At 47.5% G+C, this 23,781-nt stretch overlaps 2 protein-coding genes across 2 annotated transcripts; one reads left to right on the plus strand and one right to left on the minus strand.

Annotated features, from left to right (window-relative positions):
• Positions 1-1,243: 1,243 nt before the first annotated feature.
• Positions 1,244-23,490, minus strand: DPP7 (dipeptidyl peptidase 7). The gene is made up of 13 exons (XM_030506739.1): positions 23,353-23,490; positions 23,048-23,161; positions 19,976-20,115; positions 19,091-19,254; positions 16,938-17,073; positions 13,991-14,072; positions 12,286-12,452; positions 11,145-11,205; positions 3,827-3,945; positions 3,581-3,737; positions 3,198-3,262; positions 2,760-2,830; positions 1,244-2,210 (listed from the first exon to the last, which is right to left on the minus strand). The coding sequence occupies exons 1-13, from the start codon at positions 23,411-23,413 to the stop codon at positions 2,024-2,026; spliced, it is 1,524 nt and encodes a 507-aa protein (XP_030362599.1). The 5' UTR covers positions 23,414-23,490; the 3' UTR covers positions 1,244-2,023.
• On the plus strand, positions 4,264-10,927 carry LOC115616923 (kelch-like protein 9). Its single transcript, XM_030506738.1, has 4 exons — positions 4,264-5,999; positions 7,297-7,549; positions 8,675-8,835; positions 9,944-10,927. The coding sequence occupies exons 1-4, from the start codon at positions 4,908-4,910 to the stop codon at positions 10,337-10,339; spliced, it is 1,902 nt and encodes a 633-aa protein (XP_030362598.1). The 5' UTR covers positions 4,264-4,907; the 3' UTR covers positions 10,340-10,927.
• Positions 23,491-23,781: the final 291 nt, after the last annotated feature.

The raw sequence follows: 23,781 nt of genomic DNA on the forward strand, positions 1-23,781 counted from the left end.
ATTAGTTGCTGAGCTTCACAGCCCATCTCAATTCCACTGTGTGCTCCCCCAGCACTACAGAAGCTTTGCACATCTTTGAAAGGTTTTCTTTTGAGGACTCTGGTTCTTAGTCCTTGCAATTCAGGCTTTGGCTCAGTAATCCCTGCTGGTGTTTCAATGTGCTTGTATGCTTCTGATGCTTAAGGTGAATGTTGTGGAAATCACTTCAGCCAGTGATTCTGTCCTTTTGCACAAATAGCTGCCTTAGTTTCTCTCCAAGAGCTTGAGTGCCTTTCCTAATTAAAATAAACCAATACACAATAACCCAGCTCCACCCAGCTATACTTTTCACTTATGCTTTCACGGAGAAACACAAATGGGTAGGGACACAGCCACGTTGTGCTGCACAGCTGTGGGGCTCTGAGAACTCATATTCTGGGCTTTAAGCCACAGCTCAGGAAACAATACGGACCTTGCTCAAAGAAAATCCAGTAGATGGATGGGGCCACAGTTAGCATCTGATCTCTCCACTTTCTGAGGACTGAAGTCTCACTGCAGGTTTTAGAAACTGGCAGTTTTGCAAGGTCCATAGTACTGGCTGATGTGAACCCTTCTGTTTTTCACGTGGCTTTATGTTAACAGTAACCTGGCAGTGTTCAAGGCCAGGTTGGATGGGGCTTGGAGCAACCCTAGTCTAGTGGAAGGTGTCCCTGCCCATGGCAGGGGGTTGGAACTGGATGAGCTTTAAGGTCTCTTCAACACAAACCAGTCTGGGATTCTGATTACTGAGGATGTAGTTCCACTAACAAAGTGTTTTTCTTTGGGGACTGGAGTTTGACTAACTAGTCTTCCCTACATTGTCATTCATTTGTACATGCCTGAAAGATCTGACAAATGGACTTCATCCATTCCTGCTTTTCCCTCCCCCTGCACTCCTCAGTGCTGGGGGGAGCAGAACCTTTGGTTGGTTGTAAGAAGAGGGAAGAGATAAGCAGGTTGTATGCAAAAAGGCTTTTTGTCAGCACCCGAATATTGTGAAACACCATCAGCGACTGCCACTGTAGCTCTGGGAACAGTCGCCCTGTGATGGCCAGGAGGACCCAGCAGTGCAAATACTGCACACAAAGCCTTGTGTTTGAGCAGTGGAACAGAAGCTGAGGCAATGCCGTGACTGCCTGTGTAAGTAATGTAAACCTTTGGGGAGCCAGGAGGCTCCTCCACTAAGTCATAAAATCATTGCAAATGGATCAACTGAGGCAGCCAATTGATTACAGGATTTAATACTTCTACACTTAAGCTAGTATTTATTAGTGCATAGCAATTCCAGTAGGTGAGAACCAATCTGTTGATGTGCAAAGATGAGTTTGCTCCACCTGAAGTTTTATCTTCTCTGGTTATACTACCAAGCCATGAAATCATATCACACGTTTTATCAGACTTGTAATTTATTTTAAAAAGATCTGAAGATGTCTGGAGCAAAACTGTGCTCTACTGGTCACTAATGCGCAGCTCTCGAGTGACAGCAGTACAACAGGATGACTTCTAGGTGTAAACCTCCAGCTCAAGGACTGAAGATCTCTTGAGGAAGTTAAAAACAAACCAAAAACCCACCCAACCCCCCAGCACTGGATGAGGCTAATGGAGTCTTTTTGTATGTAACTGGTTTCTGGTGGAGTCCTGTGAACCTATGTAAGTAATGACCCTACCTCTGCTTCTCCTCTAGTCATCTAATCTTTACTTTTTGTCTAAAATAATTTAGCTTTAACCTTAAGGTGCCTCATGTAACCAGACTGTTCAGGCTAGTGGTGGTTCTGGGGCCTTCTAGGCAAGCTTTTAGCATGTCCACCATGTGTAATGCCTTCTCACTGCGAGCAGGTCAGCATGAGAGCTGCACAACGTGCTTTGGGCTTCTGTCATAGATTTGGCATTTTGCTTTTCTTTTGATGCTTGATGAGGGGCAGGTAAGACACTTCAAAAGGGTGAATTTCCACCAGCATGGATAACACTTCCTCAAATGGTGCAGGCTCAGCTGTCTTCTTGTATCCTAGTGGCAGCTTGGCAGCCTCACCCGCAGGTCTGAGGCTATGGGGATGGACGTACTCACAGCTGAAGCCCCTGGGTGCTTCTCTTGTGCTCTTTCCATCCCTGCAGCTTTCACCCAGCTGTTGATGATGCTTGCTTCAAGCTTGCGCACTTGTGTGACCGATGGGGGGTCAGCTGGATTGTGTCCTCTAGAGAAAGCAGAGCAGGGTGAGCTGGTCAGTGGGGGCAGTTCTTTGCCTCCTGCACAGAGAAAGCCAAGCCAGGGAACTGAAGGACAGAGCTTATCTGTTTTGTACTTGGTATTTATGCCCTGGAAAAAACTTACAGCGTGGCATCCACAAGGAGGTTGGGAGGCAGGCTGGAGAGCCCCAAGCTCTCCCTTGCATTGGTGGCTGCTGCCCTCTGCTCTGGGGCTGAAGGCTGATGCCTAATGCCAAGAGACACTGGACTATTTCACATGACTGATAGCTACAGGCTATCACACACTTGTGCCAATCCCTGTGCAAGAACATGTTCCAATGAGAGTATGTGAGCTTAGTGCTGAGTTCTGCACTGCCTGGCTTCCCTGGAGGCTGGAAGAGCCCTGAACTGGGGAAGAAGATTGCTCTTCCACAATTAGGCTGTGACAGTCTATATCCAACCCCTTTTAAAGGATCTCCTGGATCTTTGGACTGTGGCTAAGATCTAACACCCAGGGCAGGAGGATTTCGTCAGCCAAAGGAGAGCTTGGTACTTACCGGAGGTCTAGGTGATGAGCGCCTCCTTTAACAGTCAATGCAATTAGGGAAGGGCTGAGGCTGCTATTTATCTGGAAGAAGAAGGAGCAGAGAGAAACTCTCACCAAGTGACCAGATGGAACTGGGCTTCTGTTCTAAAAACTGCAAGGTGAGTTGGTCAGGACTGAGGACAGGCATGGGAAGAGACCCCCAGTATGCCTGCCACTGTGTGCAGGGCTGGCAGTCCCAGTGAGCCCAATGCCCCATCTCAAATGAAGTGATTCTATGATCATTAATGTCCTGAGGCTCCTCAATGCTTCCGTATAAAACAGCTGCCATCAGAAACTCAAATGTAGGAAAGATTAATCACCAGTGCTGCTCTGAAAGGAGGGGGGGTGGTGTGTATCACCTGGAAAGGCTGCTCTCTGTGCTGGGGGGTGCAGGACTGCACATGCTTACCCCACCTCCAGCCCACGGGTCCAAGTCTCCATTTGAAAAAATGATGTTGCTTGCACTTTTCAGGTCTGAAATTCAGAGAGATGACATGTGAGAGGTCTCCTTCCTGCCTATTTATCCAAACGCATTTGGCTACTGCAGCAAACATGGCCAAGAACAGAAAACACAGGAGAATAAACCAAATACTTGACAGTTTTTAGGTATTCCAATTTTGCCTTGAGGAGGTACAGAAAGGTCTGTTTGGCTCAAGTCAGCACAAGGCTGTGACTTTCTTCCAGGACCTGTTAGTGCACTGTACCTGTCCCAACAGAGCTCAGCTGGGCAGAGGTGGGACAGGCAGAAAACTGCAGGGTAGTGCCAAGGGACGAGCAGCCAGCACAACTCACCTCCTCCCCAAAAGTTTATCTGCAGCCAGTGTGCTCGTGGCTTCACATGCCATTTGTTCCAGCAGTACTGCTCCCGCATGGCCTCTGTGAAGGGCATCTCGGGGAACATATCAGTCACGTTGTTGCTGTTGAAAGTTAAGTTGATCTCAGTGCAAACCTAAGAGAGGTAGAAGAGCTGTCACAGGGCAGGGCGGGGGAAACAGGATAACCAGCAGCCGGAACTTGTTGCTGTCTCCAAAACTTTACCTGGTAGTCCCAGGCCTCAGCATCTGGGCCGATGCCACAGCCCGTGGGGTCAGCGCAGGACTGGTACAGCTGGTATATGTCATAGCACTGTGCCAAGCCGGAGGAGTTGTAGAACACCCCTGACAGGGAACAGAGCACAGAGTCAACCTGTCAGCACCTTCTCTGTTGTCTCACCCATCGCCTCACCCCCAAACCACATGGCCAAGGGCAAGCAGAGGGGTGGCTGTCCCAGCTGGACAAGTACGTCAGCCTGGGGCAGGGGCTGACCAGCATTAGGCTACAATCCCAACTTAATGACAAAGCTTTCATATGGTCTCAAGCCTGGCCGTGGATACCCTTTGATTCTGCTGTATCCACAGGGAGAAAAGAGACTACAGGTGCTCTCTGCTTGTGCCAAAAGCCAAGCAACTGGTTCACTAGGTGCTGGGAGAACCCTAGGCTCCAATCTCCAACACCAACGAGAGCGGGCTGTATACAGGATGTTAGTTGACTGCTTCAAGCTGAAGAGGACACAAGTGCTGAGACCTTCCCACGCCCTCCTTGAAAGTAGCTGTTGTCTGAATTGATAAAATCTAGTCAGAGGGCCAAGGGTGGCCTGTCACAGACAGGATTTTGTTTGACTGTTGTTCAAGAAGGAAAGACGGCATGTGCAGACTTGCCCAGATGAAAGAGCACCTAACCAGGCACCCAACAAAGCATTGCTGGGGAGCTGCTGAAAAATGAGCTGCTCTTTGTGCAGATGGGTAGTTACCAGATAGCGAGGAAGAAGAATGTGGCTATGCTGGTGGCTGTCCACTGCTGCCAGTGTCACAGCCAATGGGCAAAACCCACAAACACTCTGGGGTTTCTGTGATAGCCAGCATCAACAACAGCTACACTTGCAAACAGTCCCAAGCAGCTCTGCAAGGCACAGGGCACACTGCGCCTGCAAAGCACTGGGCAGAGGCTGCTGGGGAGGGGACTGCTGCAGCTGCTGCTGTTTGGATCACTCCGTGTGCTTGGGCAGCAGAGCCTCAGCTCCCCTGAAGCAGGAAACCCCTGTCCCGGCTGCAGAAGAGTGCCCAGGAGATGCAGTGACCACATGCAGCTGAGTTCCAGGGCTGCTTCCAGAGCCATGCTGCTGCGCTCGCAGGCCAGCACTGCGAGCCTGGCGTCAGACACCTACCTGGCTAAACTCCTGGACGGGCTCAGCAGCCTTCGCGCGCAGAGTGCACTGTGCGATGTGACGCTGGAGGCAGAAGGGGTTTGCTTTCCAGCCCACAAGATTGTTCTAGCTTCAGCAAGTAATTACTGCAAGATCCTGTTTGTTGGAAACTTGACCAGAGCGGGGAGCCCAGACACTAAAATCCGGCTGAAAGCTGTCAGTGCTGCTGGGCTGAGGAATGTTCTCAACTTCATTTACTCCAACAAACTAGACCTCTCATTGCAGAATATTGAGGAGACCTTCAAAGCTGCAGAAACCCTCCTTGTTCGGGAGGTGATCAAGCTGTGCTTCTGCTTCCTGGAGGGTTGCTTGAACTATGAGAACTGCATGGATGTTCTTAACATTGTTAACAAACTCGGCCCAGCAGACCTGAGACAGAAAGCCATGTGCTACGTAGGGCAGCATTGCAAACAGATCCTGGCTGATCCGCAGCGCTTGAAAGACCTGGACCAAGGAACCCTTTGTGAAATTTTGGGCAGGACCAACGCAGAGGGATGCAGCGAGCTGGAGCTGTTCAGAGCTGCCATGAGCTGGCTGCAGCATGACTGCACACGGCTGAAAGATGCAGCAGAGATTTTAAGGCATATAAGATTCCCTCTCATTCCTTTATGGGATCTGCAGAGATGTGTCCAGGAAATGCCTCTTATGAGGCTGGATTCAGGCTGCCACAGGTACGTGCAGGAGGCTCTGAACTACCACTCCCAGCTGTATGCTCAGCCAGTCCTGCAGACCCAGAGCACGAGCCTCCGTGCTGGTTCCACTGTGCTGCTTGTAGCTGGTGGCAGAACCACGACCAACCACGTGTGCAGAGAGATGTGGGCTGCGGACCAGAGCTGCAGCTCCTGGTACAAGGTCGGGGACCTCTGCATGCCAGTGTACAACCACTGTGTTGCCATCATCAATGACTTTCTCTTTGTCATTGGAGGACAGAGCAAATTTGATCCCACTGGAAAGCAACCATCAAATGAGGTAAGACACGAGAAACCTTTAGCCTTGGAAAAATGGCTGGGTGAGGGAGGAAGGGAGGGAGGGAGGGAGGGAGGGAGTCATTCCTCTTGCCCACCACAGCTCTCACACCTCTACATATTTCTTAGCACTCTGGACAGTACTGAAAGCCCTTGGGAATACAGCTTCCAAACAGCCTGTGAAGGAATCATCTTCTGCCCTGGTCTCACCTTGCTTCTACTGTAAATTGTTATCCTAATCTGTACACAACTTCCATGGTGCAGGTTCAGCCAGGTCCACATCAGTCGAACAAGCAACCCCCTAAATGCTATCCCTATCCCCATTGTTGCTGTCATGGGACTCATCCTTGGGAGGAATAGCTGAATTTCACCACTTCACTTGAGAACTGCTCTTTCTTCGGGTTTGCCCTGGAAATGCAAATCTGCTTTAGGTCCCAGGACCTTCCCCTTCTGCCTGGGGAGTAAAAAGACTTGTCCAGGATTTTATATTTTCCTAGATGGCTCCAGTGAGCTTGATAGCAAAACCAGCATGTTTTCCTTTCTCAAGCTCCCAGGTGGGCTTATTTCAGCACAGCTCAACAGTGCCACTGCAAACAGCAACTCACTTCCACTGCCTTGAAGGCAGGAGGCAGCTCAGCAGCGGCAGAGCAGAGGATGCTGCAGAAGCACGGCAACAGCCCAAGCTCAGCACCTGCCCCGTGTGGTTCTGCAGACACTGCCCTTGCTCAATGACCTGGGCTTTCTAACAGGAGGGGCAAAACAAGCTTTTGAAAAACCGCTGAATGAGATGTGAGTGGAAGCCCAGCCTTAGCAGGGGCGCTGTGCCTCTCTAGTATTGTCACCAGGGATAAGGGGAGGGGAAGCCACTCCTGCCTTCTCTTGGACAAGAGCAGCAGGCAAAGCTCAGCTGCTCTCTTTAATACACACTCAAAACAGTAGCAGAGATGCAAATGTGCTTGTTTAAATCTCACTGAAACAGTTTTAACCTGACGTATGCTAGATTGTGTTTGAAACAAAGGTATTTCACCAAGCCAAGGTGTTTCACCTCCTGCTTGCTGGAGCTGAGGGAACAACCTTATTTCCAGATGCCCCTAGACCTCCAGAAAGGCTTCAACTGAGCCTCCAGCTCTGCTGGGAGGTGCTGCTGAGGCAGCTGACTGGCACTGGAAGTTAAGCCTGTCCAGGTCTGAATATAAAACCTTCCTCAGCCTGGGGAACTGTTTCTCACTTCTTGAAGCCGCACAAGACACAAGCCAGCCATGCGCCACCTTCTAACTCTCAGCCCTCTGCTGTGATCCTAGGTTTTCCGATTCGATCCCCGCAACACCTCCTGGCTCCAGGTCGCCAGCATGCTGCAGCGGCGGACACGCTTCCACGCAGATGTGCTGTCTGACCGCATTGTCGCCGTGGGTGGTGGGACACTGCTGGGGACCCTCACACGCACGGTGGAACTGTACCAGCCTGCTGACAACAAGTGGGAGTTCACAGCTCCCTTCCCCATGCCTATTGCTGATCATGCAGGCACGACCCACAAGGGAATCCTCTACATTTCAGGTGATAGAGCTGGCAGAAAGCAGCATATTTTCATACAGTTTTGTTGATTTTTGCTAGCATCTTAATGTCACAGTCTAAGCCTGCACCCACACTGGTAGCACCCACAGCTCCAGGGTCAGTTTCCTGCTGTTTTAGCACAGCCTCACTGCCCTCCTGTGTTCTTCTCGTGTCACCTTTAATGTCTTTGTCCCAAGACATTAAAGGTAATACCATCTACTTGCAATCCACATCCCTGCTCACCTTTGACCCTGCAATCCTGGCTGAATCCGAGACCTTTGCTGTCTGAAAGGTAAACCAGGAGCAGGCTGCCATAGTGCTGGGGATGGATTAAACCCTGGTATTAATCTCAATGGAAAATGTAGGACTACCGCTGTTGTGCTGCTTTGTTAACCTGTACAAAAAGAAGTATAATGCAGGCTCTTACCATACAAGGGATCCTCAGTCTTTACAGGGATTTCTGGTAGGTGGTGCAGGATGTTTGGCAGTAAAGCAGCATGGGTTTAAACACTTCAGGAAAGTGTTGTAGGATACTTAGCTTTTGCAGCTACTAGTCTGGACTTGAAAGATAATCTTTGGTTTGTCCTAGGAAAAGCACTGTGTTGTTTGTGTTACTGCCTCTGAATTAAAAGTCCTGGGCTAGTCTGCCATTGCTACAGGCTCCTTGCTCCATAAACCAGTTACAGCCAGTTGGGATCACTGCACTAGTCCAGTCCAGATTAACTTCAGTTGCACAGTTGCAATGAAGGACACTTCTCTGTGATGGACTGTACACCTGAGGCCTCAAGAGCAGGGAAGGCAGAAAGGGAAGCAGATTCCCTAAGGAAAGCTGCTCCTGGTTACATTTGAAATACCCAAAGAGCTGGAAATCCCCCAATTTACAAAAGAGCTGGAACTGTTTTGATTGGATTTTTTTTTTGTTTTGTTTTCCTCTTTAAAATACCTGAGCAGCTCAAGTTTTAAATTCCATATGACATCAGCTCTGTAGGATGGTGTGAAATTTTAAACCTGAGCTTCTTGGGTATTGCAAGAAAAAAAATAAATCGGCTCTACTAATGTTTGCAGAAGGTTTGCTGGATATCACGTAGGATGATGGATAGATTTTCAAGACTTCTGCTCTCCTTCTAGGGGGTTTCTCTGGGGGTAAAACCTTAAGAGACACTTACAGCTACCTCCCTCGCCTCCGACGCTGGATTTGCAATAGTGCCATGGCTTTCACCCGCTGTGATCATGGGATGGCTACAGTCAGGGACAAGATCTTTTGCATTGGAGGAAGGACGCTGAAAGGAGTAAGTTTATTTGCTCTTATAGTCTCAAATCTGACCCAAAATGGGGTCTCCCTCTTGATAGGCCTTGACTTTTTTATTCCAATAGGTACCAGCCTCTTTAATGGACTGGTACAGTTGCAAGTCAGGCCAATAAGCTTATGAAAATGTGCCTGCCATTACAGTCGTGCACATCAGAAGCTCCCCTCTTATCACACTCTATTTGCTGGAGTACAAAGGCTGTTAAAAGCATCTTCTTTAAATAGAGGAAACACAGGTGGAGGTGCAGGCTGCTAATGCAGGAAAACCTGTCACGTACCCTGCCCCAAACACACTGACCACCAGATTTTTCTTGTTTGAGCTGGGAGGGAGTGGAACACTGGCAGACTAGAAGAGGAATGGGCTGCAGTGAGGACACTAGGCTAGATTTTAGGAAAGATGGGCTCAAGTCCTGAAAACCTGGATTCCCCACCTCTGAAAGAGGACGGAAAGCGCTGCCCGTTGTGTTCTGGGAAGAGACCTGACAGGGGCTGAAGGGCTCACCCTAGGAGAATCCCATTCCCTGAAGCCAAGAGAAATGAGTTTTCAAAAATTATTCAGCAATTCCCATTTGAGAGTGTAAAGACTCAGGGCCTGGCCCCACTATAGCCTGAGTACAGTTTCTTCTGAAGGAATGAGGGTGTCTTAGAGCACTTAATTACTCACTGAGGAAGAGATAGAAATCAAGGCACATCAAGGCTGACATCAAATTCCTCCAGATGACACAAACTCAGTTATTATCCAGAATTCAATGCAATATAGCCACTTTAGAGGATTTCCTTTGTCATGTGTGAAAAGTCTGGAGAGCCGGCAGGACTTGGGCTATGCCAGTTCCAGCAGGTCCCTGTGGCCCCCTGTTCAGCTCACTCTTCCGATTTTCCAAGAAGAAAGCTTCTTCAAAGCTGTGCCATCCTGGAATTTTATTCAGCTTCTTTTGAGGCTCTGATTGCTAAATGTGGATCAAAAATCTGGCATCTTAAGCCCCACGGTATTTAAATCGATGGTGAGACACTGATTTCCTTTATCATGAACCAAGCAAGCCTGACGTGACAGGCACGACACACTGCGTGAGTGTTGGTATGGTTCTTTGCAGGTGGAGGAATGGATTCATGTCAATGAGATGGAGTATTACTGTCCTGGAAGCAACCAGTGGACAACGCTGAAGCTGCCCCCATTCAACTGCTGCCAATTCAGCATCGCAGCCCACGACGCTACACTCTACCTTGCAGGAGGTGGGGCCCTGCAGCACATGCAGAAAGAAGACAGTGTTTTCCTGTACAACACAGCGGGGTGTGTGTGGAAGAAAGCCAGTCCCCTGCCTAAAGCTCTGGTGGATCATGCCTCTTGCATGATTAAACTGCCCCAAGTGAATGCAGCCGGTGGGACAGGGAGAGGCACCAAGTGCTTCCCTGCATGCAGGAGGAAGAAATCTGTTTTCAGCTTGTTCATCACAAAGGAACCAGAGTTCCACTCTGCCTCAGAGAAGTAGGATGTGAATATGTAAAGCAGATCAACAGTGTTTGCTAAGACATTAGTATTTTAACAACTCTTCTAGCTGCCAGCCAAGCATCCAAGCATCTTTAGCAGTGATTTGGAATCAGTAGGTTTCTAACTCGGTGTTATCATGGTGACATGCATAATTTAAAAAAATTAGTTGCCAATCCTCTTAAGCTGCATTAAACCCATAAGAATTCCTTAAGTAATTTTTTTGTCATTCAGAACCTGTTTTTCTGAATAACAACCAAGGTAGAACTTATTTTTAATGAGCAGCTTGAGAGATTTTATGAGAAAGTCTTCAAAAGAGCTTGAATTCTCTCTCTAATAATTCCCTTACAAACACTGCTGGCTGACAAATTAAGTATTCACAGAGATATATGATGATAAATTTAAGATTGTCTTGCCACTGGATCATAGGTCACTATGAGGACAACCTTGTCCTCAACAAGCAGACCAGAAACCTTCCTTCAGTGAACATGCACTGAACCTGTGACTGCTTGAGCAGATGGGTAAACTTTTAGAAAAGAATCGAGTACCTTAGAAGTCCACATCTTACAGACAGTTACAGGCTAAGGGGCTGCAATGGCTGAAAAACCTGACAAGAATAAGCCTGGAAAGGTGAGAAGATGAACCCATGGGTCAGCATGGGATATCCCAATGGACAATATGGGGCAAAACATCCCAGTTGGGAATCATGCAAGCTCCCACAACACATATCCTGCACAACAATGTAACAGTTCTACTTACAGGTGCTTCTAGAGAACAGGGTGTTAAAGATCATGATAATATTAACTCACCAACAAGAGCAGCCAGGCCTTGAATTGGGTCTGTGTGGGCAAGGATTTGTTCACAGCTGACCTGGATGAGACATTACAGGCAAATTGCAGACAGAACAGTTAACAGTCTCTGCTCTCCAGAAAAGCTAAGCTGGAAGATTCATTAAAATTATCGTTTACACATTTTATGGTTCAGCAGATTTCTAAGGGTCTAATGCAACAGGTTGGGGTTTGGTTGTGGGGTTTTTTTTGTTGGTGGCGGTGGTTTTGGGGTTGGGTTTTTTTTTTTTTGGTTGGTTGGTTGGTTTGGGTTTTTTTCCTTCCTTCTAGCAACAAAATACATAGAAACAAGGAGACAGGGCCAGGACAAACAGTTCCTTTACCAAGTTAAGGAGCTGTGCAGAGGCCACAGTGATAGGCAACAGCTCCTCCTACAATCAGAATAATGTCCTTCTCAAGGGGAGGTAGAATAATTACTTCCATTTTACAGGTTGTTAAACAGTCCCTAGAAGGGGACTGGATGCCCAGTGGAGCCAAAGACAGCATCTCCTGAGTCCCAATACAGTGTAGCCTGTATGTCCTCTCACGCAATGTATTTTGCTCCACGCAGGGCTCAAACCATAAATGCCACAAGGCCAGAGGCAAATAAAGTCCTGTCAGTGTGGTGTGCTGAGTGCAGGAGAGAACAGCAGCATGAGGCTGACAGCACACCAGAAGAAACCAAGAATTGCAACAGCAATTGGTGATACTTAGAAAGGAGCCTGATTTTTAGATGTCCATCTCTACCCACCAAGAAAAATACACCTATGAAAGTGGGTGGGCTACAACAAAGCAACTTTAGTGTTTAAAAGCTGAAGTCAACAAGGTTGCACAGGACTTTGTGCCTAAGATAAAGGCAGAGCAGGGTAGGAGTGCCTTCAGAAAATGCTCCCTGATGAGCTTTATGCAGTGCATTTCAAACGCAGCAGTCACCATCAGAGAGTAGTTTAAACAGTGTAGATTTACTGTCAGAGTGGAAGGGCTGCAACATCCACCACCACCTCCCCCTGTCACCATCACCAGTGGTGTGTGCCTGACTGTCTCAGGCTGTGCAGCCCCCTGCACTCCAGTCACCAAGATGCACATCGCAAACCCCAACACTCTCCTGTGTCCTGGTACTCACCTTCACTGGATTGGCCGGGAGGTGACCCATGAAATCGGTTTTGTAAGGGTAGTCCATCATGGCCATCATGGTGAAGGCATTTCTAGCAAATCCAAAAAGCTGGTAAACATCCTCCTTGTTAGAGATCTTATTGCATGTGGCCATTTTACTGCTAATTTCATCATAGGCTGCAGAAGAAAGGAAAATGAAAGACACAAACTTTAACAGAGGAATATAATACCAGGCTTCGGCATCTTGTTTCACTCAGGAGTAAGGGGATGCTGTAACGCACAGATGAGGTTTCTAGTGGGAAGGACACATTATATCTCAATTTACAACACGTGGCTGTTCAGGCATATTCTTCCTGTGCAGCTTCCCGGAGGAGCCCAAGGAATCAGCACCCATTGAGACAGCGGCAATCCCAGCTGGCACAGTGAGAATAGCATCTTAGTACAAGCCTGTCCTTGCCTATACCCTGCCTGGCTGCCTCCTCCTTGCTCCTGCTGGCTCCCTACCTGGGGTCTGCTATGTCCTGCAGGGCAGTGTCCCCAGGCAAGCTTCCATGCAGGACTGCAGTAAGAATTGCCAAGCGAGAATGGTCCTCACAGTCATAAAGGATTCCTGAGATGTGCCTTCAAACTTCAGTGTAATGCAGGGAGGTCAGCTGGAGCCAGGAAATCTGTCTTTGAAGACATTCCTTCAAGATGCACTCACAGACGTTTGCATTTCTGCTGGGGAAAGCTGCTCCCTTCATTTTCACCCTTCACACTTTGGAGTTGCAGTCCCCATCCTACTCTACAAGCTGCCCACCAGAGCTTGGCTATCTTTACTTGGAAGCCTGGGACTTACCTCTGGACACTTACTTGGGAGCCTAAGCCTTAAATATGACCACCTTATCCACCCAGCTGCAGAAAGCATGGCCACATGGAGACCTTGAAGAGCTTGGCTATTTAACAGTAACATTTTTCCTGCTGTGACCCAAAGCTAAATGGGGTTTTGGACCCCAGCTCCTCTGGACAATTCCAGGACCAGCTGCCGCAGTGAGGCACAGCCCCTGACACGAGCACCACAGACCAAGCCAAGCCTTAAGACAGGCCAGGAACCCACCACAGCTCTTCCAACACCATGCATGGCCCCCAGATGATGCTGCACTGGCCTGTGACACCTCATCTGGCCTACTTGGGAGACACTGCAGAGATCTTCACCAGCCTCTGTCCTTGTCTTCACCTAACTATCCAACCGGAGATGAAAGAGACTGTGATGGCTGCTTCAAGATGTAGATTACCTTCCAAATATTTCTCAGATTGTCCAGTAGCTGAGCCACGCAGTCGTTATACCCACCTGAACAGTTCTCAACAGTGTGAGTGCTGAGGTCAAGTATCTAATGAAACATGAGGCTTTAGCAGCATAAAATGCAGGTGTTTTGCACCTGCAGGTATTTTTGCACTTTGGTGCAGAAAAGACAATTTCATTAACACTGTGCAAGCCCCCACATCGATGTTTTTATTTTTGTGTCAGTTACCAATTTCAATACCAATTTCAATGAAATTGTTCATTAAATCAAAAATCAAGCAGGAAGAGGCAGCCAGGTGGGCATTTGCATTGATTTAGCAGAACTAATTGAAGACTTAGCTGAAGTAAAGCTGTATCAGCTCTTTTCCAACATGGCTGCAACTGCCTGCTGCCAGCCCTTGGGAAGCCATCTGCAGGGCTGTCATCTCCTTACCTCCACTCAGGAACAGTTCCTTAATCTGCTGGAAGGCTTTGCGGACAGCAGGGACGCAGCCTGGACTTGACTTCTGAAAATCCTGAAGGGACAGAAAGACACGGAATTATGGTTGCACAGACAACATACTTGTGGACATTGCACTGGGAAGAACTGCCAGAAGTACCAGGAGATAACAGGGGTTACTGGCCCACTGTTCAGAATCTCATCTGCATCTCCAGGAGTAGTGACACCAGTTCTTCTGCCTTGTCCTCCAGACAATCAGCACATCCCAGCAGAAGCCAACAGTCTGCCAGTCTGCATAGCTCAGACCAAGCAGCAACTGTTTCACCAGGTCTTGCTGGGGTAAGCTCTTAGGCAAACACTTTGCACTTAGTGGAGCCATTAAACTGGACATGAAGCAGCGAGAAGAGACACTTACCTTGGCCAGGACATGGGAAGAAGATGCCAGGCTGCTAGGCCCAGAAGTTTTTGGGGTTTTATTTGTGGTCTTGTTTTGTTTTCAAACTCACAACACTGTACTTTGTAAGAAGGAGCCATGGAGAAGACAGTTACGCATGGAGGGCAGCGCACTGGTTTGGGAACCAAGACCTGCTTTGCTTCTTAAACCCACCAGTGACCTGCCAGATGACCAAGAATTCCACATCCTTTTTCTTGGAAAAAACATCACTGATCTTGAAAAAGCACTTTAAAGTATGTTTGAAGAGTGTGGCTCGTTACACTGGTGTAACAAGTTGTTTCTGTCACTGAAGGCTCTAGCAACTCAAACTGTTTCTCTTCTGTCAGCTTGTAAGGCAGTTTGAGATCTGCTGGCAGCCAGTGCTTTGTAATAGTAAGAATTATTAGGGCTTTTTTACGATCCCTTTACCATGGTAGAGCAAAGGTTAAATTACCTCAAATCACTCAAATCATTTTTGTTACAAAGACCCAGCCTCAACTAAAAATAGATTTGGGACCTTTCTTTCATTCCTAACTGCCTTTGTCTGATAGTTACACCTAGATAAATCATCATGGGGTTTTCCACAGTTTACCTGGGCAACCCTTTAGGAGTTCCAAATCTTCTCCTGGGTGTGCTTATTGATCTTCATCTACTAATGGGTCTAATTGGAGTGTGGGGATGGATCAGCCTGGGACAGAGGAGCAGGTCTGCTCTGGCTGCCATGACGCTGAGCTCCCCACTAGCCATGCTGGAGTGCAGCAGCACGCTGCCCAGCATGCTGGGAACTATCACCCATTCCAGTTCTCTCCTGCAGACCCTTAGGACTCAGGAATAGTTCAGCTGAGACCTCGAAGAAGCAGGGGCAGGAGGCATTACAGCCATTCCAAGGAAAGCTGTTCCCCCCTCCAGGCTGCTAGCTTTATTCTTTTGAATCACCTAATTCAGATGTCTAAACTGATTTAAGTTAATGGCCTGAACAGCCCCTGCAGCAGTATCCCTATCGGAAGCATGCATATGGCTGTATGTAACATTCACACAGGGGGTTCTGCCTGGCTGTAGGCAGGGCATTTGGCATATAGAACTTATGCAAATGCCTTCACTTAAAATCAACTTTTTGCCCTTTGCTCACTTTCCCTGTGAGCTAGAGGCTTATGAAGTGAGCTGGGAAAGCTCAGCAAAAGTCACAGAGAAGCCTGATTTGAGACTGACTCACAGGAAGAGAACGCTCCTGCAGTGATTCATGGAAGGTTTGTGCCTTCATTACTATTAACAGCTCTCAGGGCTGTTCACTCACGAAGTGCAGCAATTGAATTCAGATTCCAGATGCACAAATTGGTTTTATGCAAACACACTGATGATGGAAGGAATTACTTTGAAAGCAACAAAACATGCTTGCTTAGGATTGCAGCCCAGAGGTCAGCTTACTGCTTCAGAGAGAATAGATTTTAAAAATAATGGGAAAATTTTTGGCATGGAAAGGTCAAAGCCCTCATTTCAAGGGTCTGTAATGACTCACAGCATATTCACAACTGAAGTAAGACACATATCAGCTGAATAGAGCTTCTGAGAAGGAATTAGCTTCAACCAGGGAAGAATTCCCACTGCAGGGCCTGTTAGATGACTAAGTGATATTACATTTTTTGTTTTAAAATGTATAATTTAAAGACAATATTCTTTTATTGACTCAACAGTTAGAGTCTTTTCTTTACACTTAGTGGTAATGCTATCTATCCTGTAAGTCTCTGCATTGAAATATGGTTTTCATATCTGTAAATAAGAGCAAAAAGACCACAAGTTTCACACATAGGTAGTTCATGCAACTCCATGTGTCACCCAGATGTAGAAATTCATGTTGAAAAGAGGCAAAACAGAAAACATACAAGACTTCAGTACTGCCAGGTAGGACATGTCTTTCCTTATAAACTAAATGTAAGTCAGTTCTAAGCAATACCACCTTTCTATGGGTCCTATGTTCTCAAAATGTGAAAGCCACATTTAAATTTTGCTTTTAAGTATGCCCGGGACACCTTGAATATTTTTAGTTAGTGAAATGAAGATTTCCAAGAACTTCATTGAAATGCAACCATCTTGGGATTAAGTAACTGCTGTGAATCATTGATATCAATGCAAAATACAACATTTGGGAGAGGATTTAAAGAATAGATTATCCAAAGGGATTTAAGCCAGGCACAAAGGAAAACTTTCAGGCTGTAATATGGTCAAGTTACTAGAAATGGGAAAGTGAATCCTTAGAGATACTAAAAGTGCTTAAACCAAATTGTGCTGCCCACAACAGCACTTTTGGGCCCTGAGATGCCAACAGCTAAGGCAGTGCTCAGCCATCACATCTGCAGCTGCTGCTGTTCCTTGTGGGTTCCCATTTAATTGCATTCCCTGCCCAGCACTGATGCTGTGAGGACAGATGTCTGTTTAAACACATGGAAAAGGAAAAAAATCCAGCTGCCCTAAAAGAAGAAAATAATGCCCCTAAAAAGAGATGCTACTTACTGCTGTTACATCTCTGAAGAACTGGGTGGGGTCTCCAAGCCCAGCCACAGACAGCAGAGGAGCACTAGCAGCTAATGCTCCGGCCACAATGTTTGGGTATTTCATCCTCATGTAAGCGCTGAGCATTCCTCCATAGCTGCCACAGGAGAGACAAAAGAGTCATTTCCTTTAATAGGCAGCTTAGAACATAGTAACTCAACAGTTCAAGCCAGCATTCACAGGCTCACCTAACACAAGGAAACAAGAAGCTTGTGGCTATCTAGTAGTTGCCATCCTCATCTAAAATAAGCAGCACACCCTGTGTTCTTACTGGCCTTTCCCCACCAGCTCACCCCAGCTAGGTCGGAATGTAGCAGCTCAGTTAGCTTCTGCAGCCATACATAAATCCTGCCTCCATACTGAAATCTGCACCATACTGCATGTGTCCTGACAGCTTCATTGCTAAATTAGGGGTGGTCAAGTGAAGCTGTCACTGTTCAGTGGGGGAAGGAGACATATTCTGCATACAGGATTATAAAGACTAGCCAGGCTCCCAGCAATTAGCCAGGGTCTTAGCAAAGGGTGTCCCTGGACCCTACAGAAAATGCAGCCTTCTCTACTGCTGGGAAGTAGAGAGTGTTCCCTCTGGGCACCCCAAATAACAGCTGCATAGATGATCAGCACAGATATAGGGAAGGGGAGACAAGCTTACAGGTGTTCAACTCTTCCTCCTCACCACCTCAAGTGGTTGCAGTAAACACCATTCCTAGATCACCCACATGTAAAGCAATATGCATTTCTTGGAAACAGGCATAGCTGAAACCTGCCACAAGTAATTTCAGGTTAAAGTTTGGAAAAGTTATAAGCAACAGAAGAGTTATTTTATTTTCTCCCATGTAACATGCTGTGCTGCTCCAACACTGCTGTATTTCAGTATTTTTCGTAGAATCATAGCGTGGTTGGGTTGGAAGTGAGCCTTGAGCCTTCTGTGGCTTGGGCAGAGTGGCTGGAGCTGTTGCTGGTGAAGACTGTGGCAAAAAAAAGTCACTATGTACCTCAGCCTTCTCCATGTCCTGGGTGACCAGGTCTCCAGTTTCCTTCCAGACAGGACCCACATTTTCCTTTGTCTTCCTTTTATCCCCAATGTACCTGTAGAAGTTTTTCTTGTTGCTCTTCATGTCCTTGGGCAGATTTAGTTCTTTCAGGGCTTTAACTTTCTTAACCTGATCCCTGGCTCCTCTACTTCTCTATATTGTTCCCAGGCTATCTGTCCTTGCTTCCACCCTCTGTAGGCCTTTGTCACATAGGCTTAGTGCTCTTTGGGCTACTGCAAATCAGATTGAACTCTGATTCACACACACGGAGCTGTAGTCTAACATTGCAGCCCACCTAGCAGGTCTTGCTGAATTCCTCTCCCACTTCTCCACCCCAGGATGGCTCCTGGACCTTTTTACACCAGCTACTGTCCTGATAGTCACAGTATAAACACCCCTGAGATCAACAGCCCAGTCACCACCACGTGAGTTGGAAGCGTAATGGTAACTGTCAGATCTTTTTACCTCACTGCAACTGAATTAGAAGCCCTGTACTTGGTGGAATCCTTCTAAAGGGAAGCATCTCTACTACAAGCATGGGGAGCCATTCAAGAGAAAAAGACTTCGCATCAATACAGCTGCAACAGAGCTTTGGGAATGAACTTCTGCTAGGAAGCAAGGAGCAACCAAGCAGCAGATTGCAGAACAGAACTGTAAAGGAGCCTACAGTGAAAACAGCTGGATGTTGTTAAAGAGGCTGTGTTTAATAAAAAGCTGGGTGGCTCCCAAAAAGAATATTTTCCGAATTATTAGTTTTCTGTATTTCCAGCGTAAAATGTTATGATCCTACAGGAGGAATTTCCCATTTTCTGCAGTTCTGGCTGTCTCACACATTGAAGCTACCTAGAAACACCTGGTCAGTGGTGCTTCTCCAAAGCAATCACAAACAGACTAACTCTTGACGGAAGAACTGACTGGGACCTGGTGATGAGATCTTAGGAGCTCAGGCACAGGCACAACTGCTCTCTATCAGATAGCTTAAAGCTCTACCTTTAGAACTTGCCCGAGAGCCAAACAGATCTATGAGAACAGTGGCTGAGAAAGGATGCTGAAAAGGGAAGGAGCACACACAACCTTTACCTGCCTCCAAAAGCAATGACAGGGCAGCCTGCAGCACCATACTGCTGCTTAATCTCAGTAATTAGCACTGCATAGTCAGCGAGGGCTTGTTCTATGGTAAGCAGACCAGTCTTCTTCAGCTGTGTTGACTCGAGTCCAAATGGGAGAGACTTCCCATAGTACCTCTGAAAGGAAAGAGATATGCTGCAGAAATGCTGGTGTGAAAGTCTGGGTCTTCCCTGTTTGCACTGTAGAGCTGGGATAAGTGTGCACTAACAGCAAGCAACAGTAGAGCATGTGGTGTCCTTTAACTTGTTGGTAATTCAGGAACTGCCTTTTCTCCTACATCTGATAAACAGAGACCTTCAGGACGTATCCTGTAGAGGGTGGACAGTCCATGACAAGCTACTTCACTGAGTGTCAAGTGGGCCCTCAGCACGTGTCTCTCTCCTGAAATCCCCAACTAGAAAAGGGAACAGCGTAATGTCTTTATGCATAAGTTGCGGAATAGTAGATTTAATAGAATTGTGTGGGAAATGGTGTGGAGATTAAATATTATCTAAACAAAATAACTTTCTAAACAAGTGTGGAGTTCAAGACCCATGGAAACTACTTACAAAAGCACCAGTCTAAGGCAAATACCATGCAGCACAGGCTTTACTGAAACAGTAATTCTGTATCCTGGATTGCTGGTAGGCACAGTAAAAAACATTCTGAAGCCATAGTTAAGTAAAGAAGAGCTGCTACCACAAGCAGAAAGCTTACAGCAGGTACACCTCAGCTTCATGGCAAGAGATGGTTTTATTTCCAGACCAGCAGAAAGCTGAATTTGGTAATACGGAACAGAATTTGGCAATACTGAACAGAACAAGACTCTTTTGTAGTCATAATGACTAAAATACTCACATGCTCAGCAAAAATCACAAGTGCTTGCTGTTCCTCTGCTAATTCAAATATGAAGTCAGAGTTCTGAGCAAAAGTCCAGATGTCACCTTCATTACCAGTATAGAAGAAGATGGGTCCAAATCCTTTCTTCCAGAACTTTGCTGAGAAAATTGACAGATGCAAATAAACTAACAAACAAAAACCACAAAAAATGAACCAAACAAAAAAACCCCCATAAACCCAAACAAACATCATGAGCATGAAATGACTCTACTTTTGGTGAGTTTGGTCAAGAGCTTAACAGCCCAGGCTATAGAAATCTCTCATTTGAGCAGGGGTAAATAAGAGCTTCCATGAGATCATCATGTGGGCTGGAACTGCCACTTCTATGATCCTGCCTGAAAATCCCTAAAAAACTCAAGTTCTGCAAGGCATTTAGAAACAGCTGCCTCTCCCCACCCTCAAGAATGATTTCACATTTATATACCCTCCTCAGCCCAACTCATCCCAAAACACTTGCATGGATCACTTTTCCCACAAAATGGACGTTAGAAAATCTTTCTGCTGTGACATATAATGTAGAGCCAAGCTGTAAATCATATAACTTAGAATGGTTTGGTTTGGAAGGGACCTTAAAGCTCATCTACTTCTCTGTCAGTTTAAAGCCATTCCCCCCTGTCCTGTCCCTACAGGCCCTTATCCAAAGACCCTCTCCAGGTTTCTTGTGGGCCCCTTCAGGTACTGGAAGCTGCTCTAAGGTCTCCCTGGAGGCTTCTCTTCTCAGTGCTCTTAGCCTATCTTCGTATATGTATCAGACATATATATCTCTCTCTCATATGACATATCATATACATATATTTATAATGCTATGTTAAGATGATGTGCTTCATTCTCCAATTTGTTTATAACTGAAGGCAAATCGAGACTGGGATGACAAGCTGGTCCATAATGCCAATACTTGCTTATCTAACAGTTGCTTTAATGCTTGAAAGCATTTTATTTTAGTTTAGTCTTAAATTGCATAAGAATTAAGAGGGATAATAGACAGCTTTCTTCAACAACACACCTCAGATTGTCAATTAAGTGTTGATTTCAACACATAGCCTCATCATCAAAGGGATCTTCCAACAGTGGTTGTCCTACAGATGCCACTGCAGCATGTCACAGGAGCCCTGAATTTAATTCTTGGCATTCTCAACACAGACTTGCCAAAGCAGGATTTGGCTTGGAAATGGGTGTGAAACCTTTCATTAGGGAAACTGCTGCTCTTTGTTAACAAAGAGGCTGATTGTCTCTCTGTGTTGCATTTGCTTTGGGTATCAGGTAGGAGAACAAAGTGCTATCTTTACTCTGGCTTTTCTTCTGATATGCTTCCTGGCTCCTGGAGTAAACAACCATTCACAGGAGCCAAAACCAAACCAGATGGGTTGCTTAAAAGGTGTCTGGTTTTAGACTGAAATCCTGGGAATCTGCCAGCTAACCTCAAGAGTGTCATATGCCTGGTTGTGAAATACCAGTCTCCCAAGTTCTCACTGATAATCTGCAAAGTCTTCTATTGCAGAAGCAGCAGTAGAGGGGAATGGAACTCCTCACAGGCATTTTGCGTAAGAAACTATTTGTAAACCAGCAGAACTGCAATGTTAATGTTTTGTTTCTCACAAATATTATTCAGCTCTGCCCAGGACACGCATATAAAATGTAACACTTCCAAAACAAAAGAACTAGAGGTTAAGCAATGTTTTAAACCAGGTGATCCCAAAGTTCTGTCCAAAAGGGGCCACTTCGTAAAATTTGAGCCTTGGGTGTGCTATCAAAATTCACTGGCAATTCCCATATATTTGGACCGAACTAATCCATGAATTCACACTTGGTGAAACACATGATTGGGTGCAGGTGCTGAGCAAGCTGCAGAGTAACAGATCCTGTAACGAAGGTGAGATGCTGCATACAAAGCCCCAGACATGGGCAGTTTGTGAAGCAGCAGCAGGCAGGCACCGAGCTGGGCAGCACTCTGGGCTGATGCTATTCGCAGCTCCACCTTTGCTCACTGCAAATCTCTCCTTGATTCCTCCAAGCAGGCAGGATTGATAAACACATGACACTGGTTATTGAAATTGCTGCCTTTTTAGTTACATGCTGTTTAGAAAATCCTCCTCTCTCTTACTGCCTGTTGCACAGAAGATAACTCAGCATTTGGCTAGAAAGGAAGACACTGCCAGCTCCTTGCTGGAAGCCATCACTGTTCAGCATGGCTTAAGCTATATAAAGTTGCAGGGTTTTAAATAATGCAAAACACTGACCCAGAGTCATCTTCATTCGTAAGAACAAGGCAATGTTTCAGTCACTATTTCTTTTTCCTGCTGCATCCACAGAATCCCAGACTGGTTTGGGTTGAAGGGACCTTAAAGCTCATCCAGTTCCAACCCCCTGCCACGGCCAGGGACACCTTCCACTAGAGCAGGTTGCTCCAAGCCCCTGTGTCCAACCTGGCCTTGAACACTGCCAGGGATGGGGCAGCCACAGCTTCTCTGGGCACCCTGTGCCAGCGCCTCAGCACCCTCATAGGGTTGGAAGGGATCTTAAAGCTCATCTAGTTCTTTGTCAGTTTAAAGCCATTCCCTCTTGTCCTGTCCTTACAGGCCCTTGTCCAAAGCCCCTGTCCAGTTTTCTTGTAGGCCTCATTCAGAGCACTTAGTTGCACTTGCAAGAGATGCTGTGACCAGCTGAAGATTTACATGCACAGAGCCAGCCCTGGCACAAGCCTAAAGCTGCTTCTGGTCTGCTCTTGCTCCAGAGAGGTCAACCTCAAACCTGCACTCCACAGCCCATGGCCATAACGACAAATTGAAGGGAAGGAGAGGAGGATATGGATAACTGCGTGGGTTGGAGGAATGACTGGCTCAGAAAGGGCTCAAACTGACTCCCGACTGCTCAGCACAGCTCTGTGAGCACTGAACTCAAGGACTCTCTGCCTCAGGGCAACTGCGGTTAGAGCTTAAGCAGACAGAAATTCAGCCCTGAGCTATTGCAAGGCCATGCAGGGCCATGCAGGGGCTGGGAGCAGCTCGGCCACAGCACCCCCCCGGGACCCACCTGTGACCAGGTACCGCTGCGGAAAGGTCTCGTTGCCACAGCTCTCGAAACTGAAGTGGTCCCGCACCTGCTGGAAGAGCCGCTCCTCCAGGCCGGGCCCCGCTGCCCGGGCAGCTGGAGGGGGTGAACCGTCAGAGCCGGAGAAACCGGCAACCGGCGCCACCGCCCGGTACCGTACAGGCTGTACTGCCCAGCCCAGTCCAGCCCCGGTAACGGGGGCCCAGCTCCAGCTCTCCGCAGGCCGGCGGGGGTGTCCCGCCCAGGGAGACTGCTTCGAGGCCGCGGGGCTCGGCCCGGTCACCTACCGGGAGCGGCAGCGGCCGGCGGCGGACGCAGGAGGAGCAGGAGAGGCAGCAGCATTTCCATGGCAACCACCCGCTCTCACCCCCAGCAACTCTCCCACGTGGCGACCCTGGCAGCCGGTCACATGATCCCAGCTCTTTCGGCATCACGTGGTGACCCACCGGCCCATCACGTGGCCGTGCCTTGCGGGGTAGTGCCGTGTTGCCTGAGGCTGTGCTGCACGGCAGTGCTGCTGGAGGGTTCGGGCCGGGCGACGCCTCCTGGGCCCCGGGTTGGGTGTAGGGAGCGGGGCAGGACCCTCAGCATGGGGCCGGGAATGCTAATGCAGGGCAGGGCAGGGCAGTGAGGGGCCTTTGTGCCCCCTCTGCGGGGCCAGGCAGTGCTTTATCACAGTTCTCTGGTGTGCCGGCTGTGGCAGGCAGCGGTGTGCT

Source organism: Strigops habroptila, chromosome 15 (genome assembly GCF_004027225.2).
Source record: "Strigops habroptila isolate Jane chromosome 15, bStrHab1.2.pri, whole genome shotgun sequence".
Lineage (NCBI taxonomy): Eukaryota > Metazoa > Chordata > Aves > Psittaciformes > Psittacidae > Strigops > Strigops habroptila.

Coding starts and splice junctions, on each gene's coding strand:
- LOC115616923 (XM_030506738.1), top strand. CDS start 4,908: ATGCAGCTGAGTTCCAGGGCTGCTTCCAGAGCCATGCTGCTGCGCTCG. Junction 7,550..8,674: donor GGGAATCCTCTACATTTCAG/GTGATAGAGCTG, acceptor CTCTCCTTCTAG/GGGGTTTCTCTGGGGGTAAA. Junction 8,836..9,943: donor GAGGAAGGACGCTGAAAGGA/GTAAGTTTATTT, acceptor GGTTCTTTGCAG/GTGGAGGAATGGATTCATGT.
- DPP7 (XM_030506739.1), bottom strand. CDS start 23,413: ATGGAAATGCTGCTGCCTCTCCTGCTCCTCCTGCGTCCGCCGCCGGCC. Junction 14,073..16,937: donor TCTTCAGAGATGTAACAGCA/GTAAGTAGCATC, acceptor CTGTCCCTTCAG/GATTTTCAGAAGTCAAGTCC. Junction 2,831..3,197: donor ACCCGTGGGCTGGAGGTGGG/GTAAGCATGTGC, acceptor TTCTTCTTCCAG/ATAAATAGCAGCCTCAGCCC.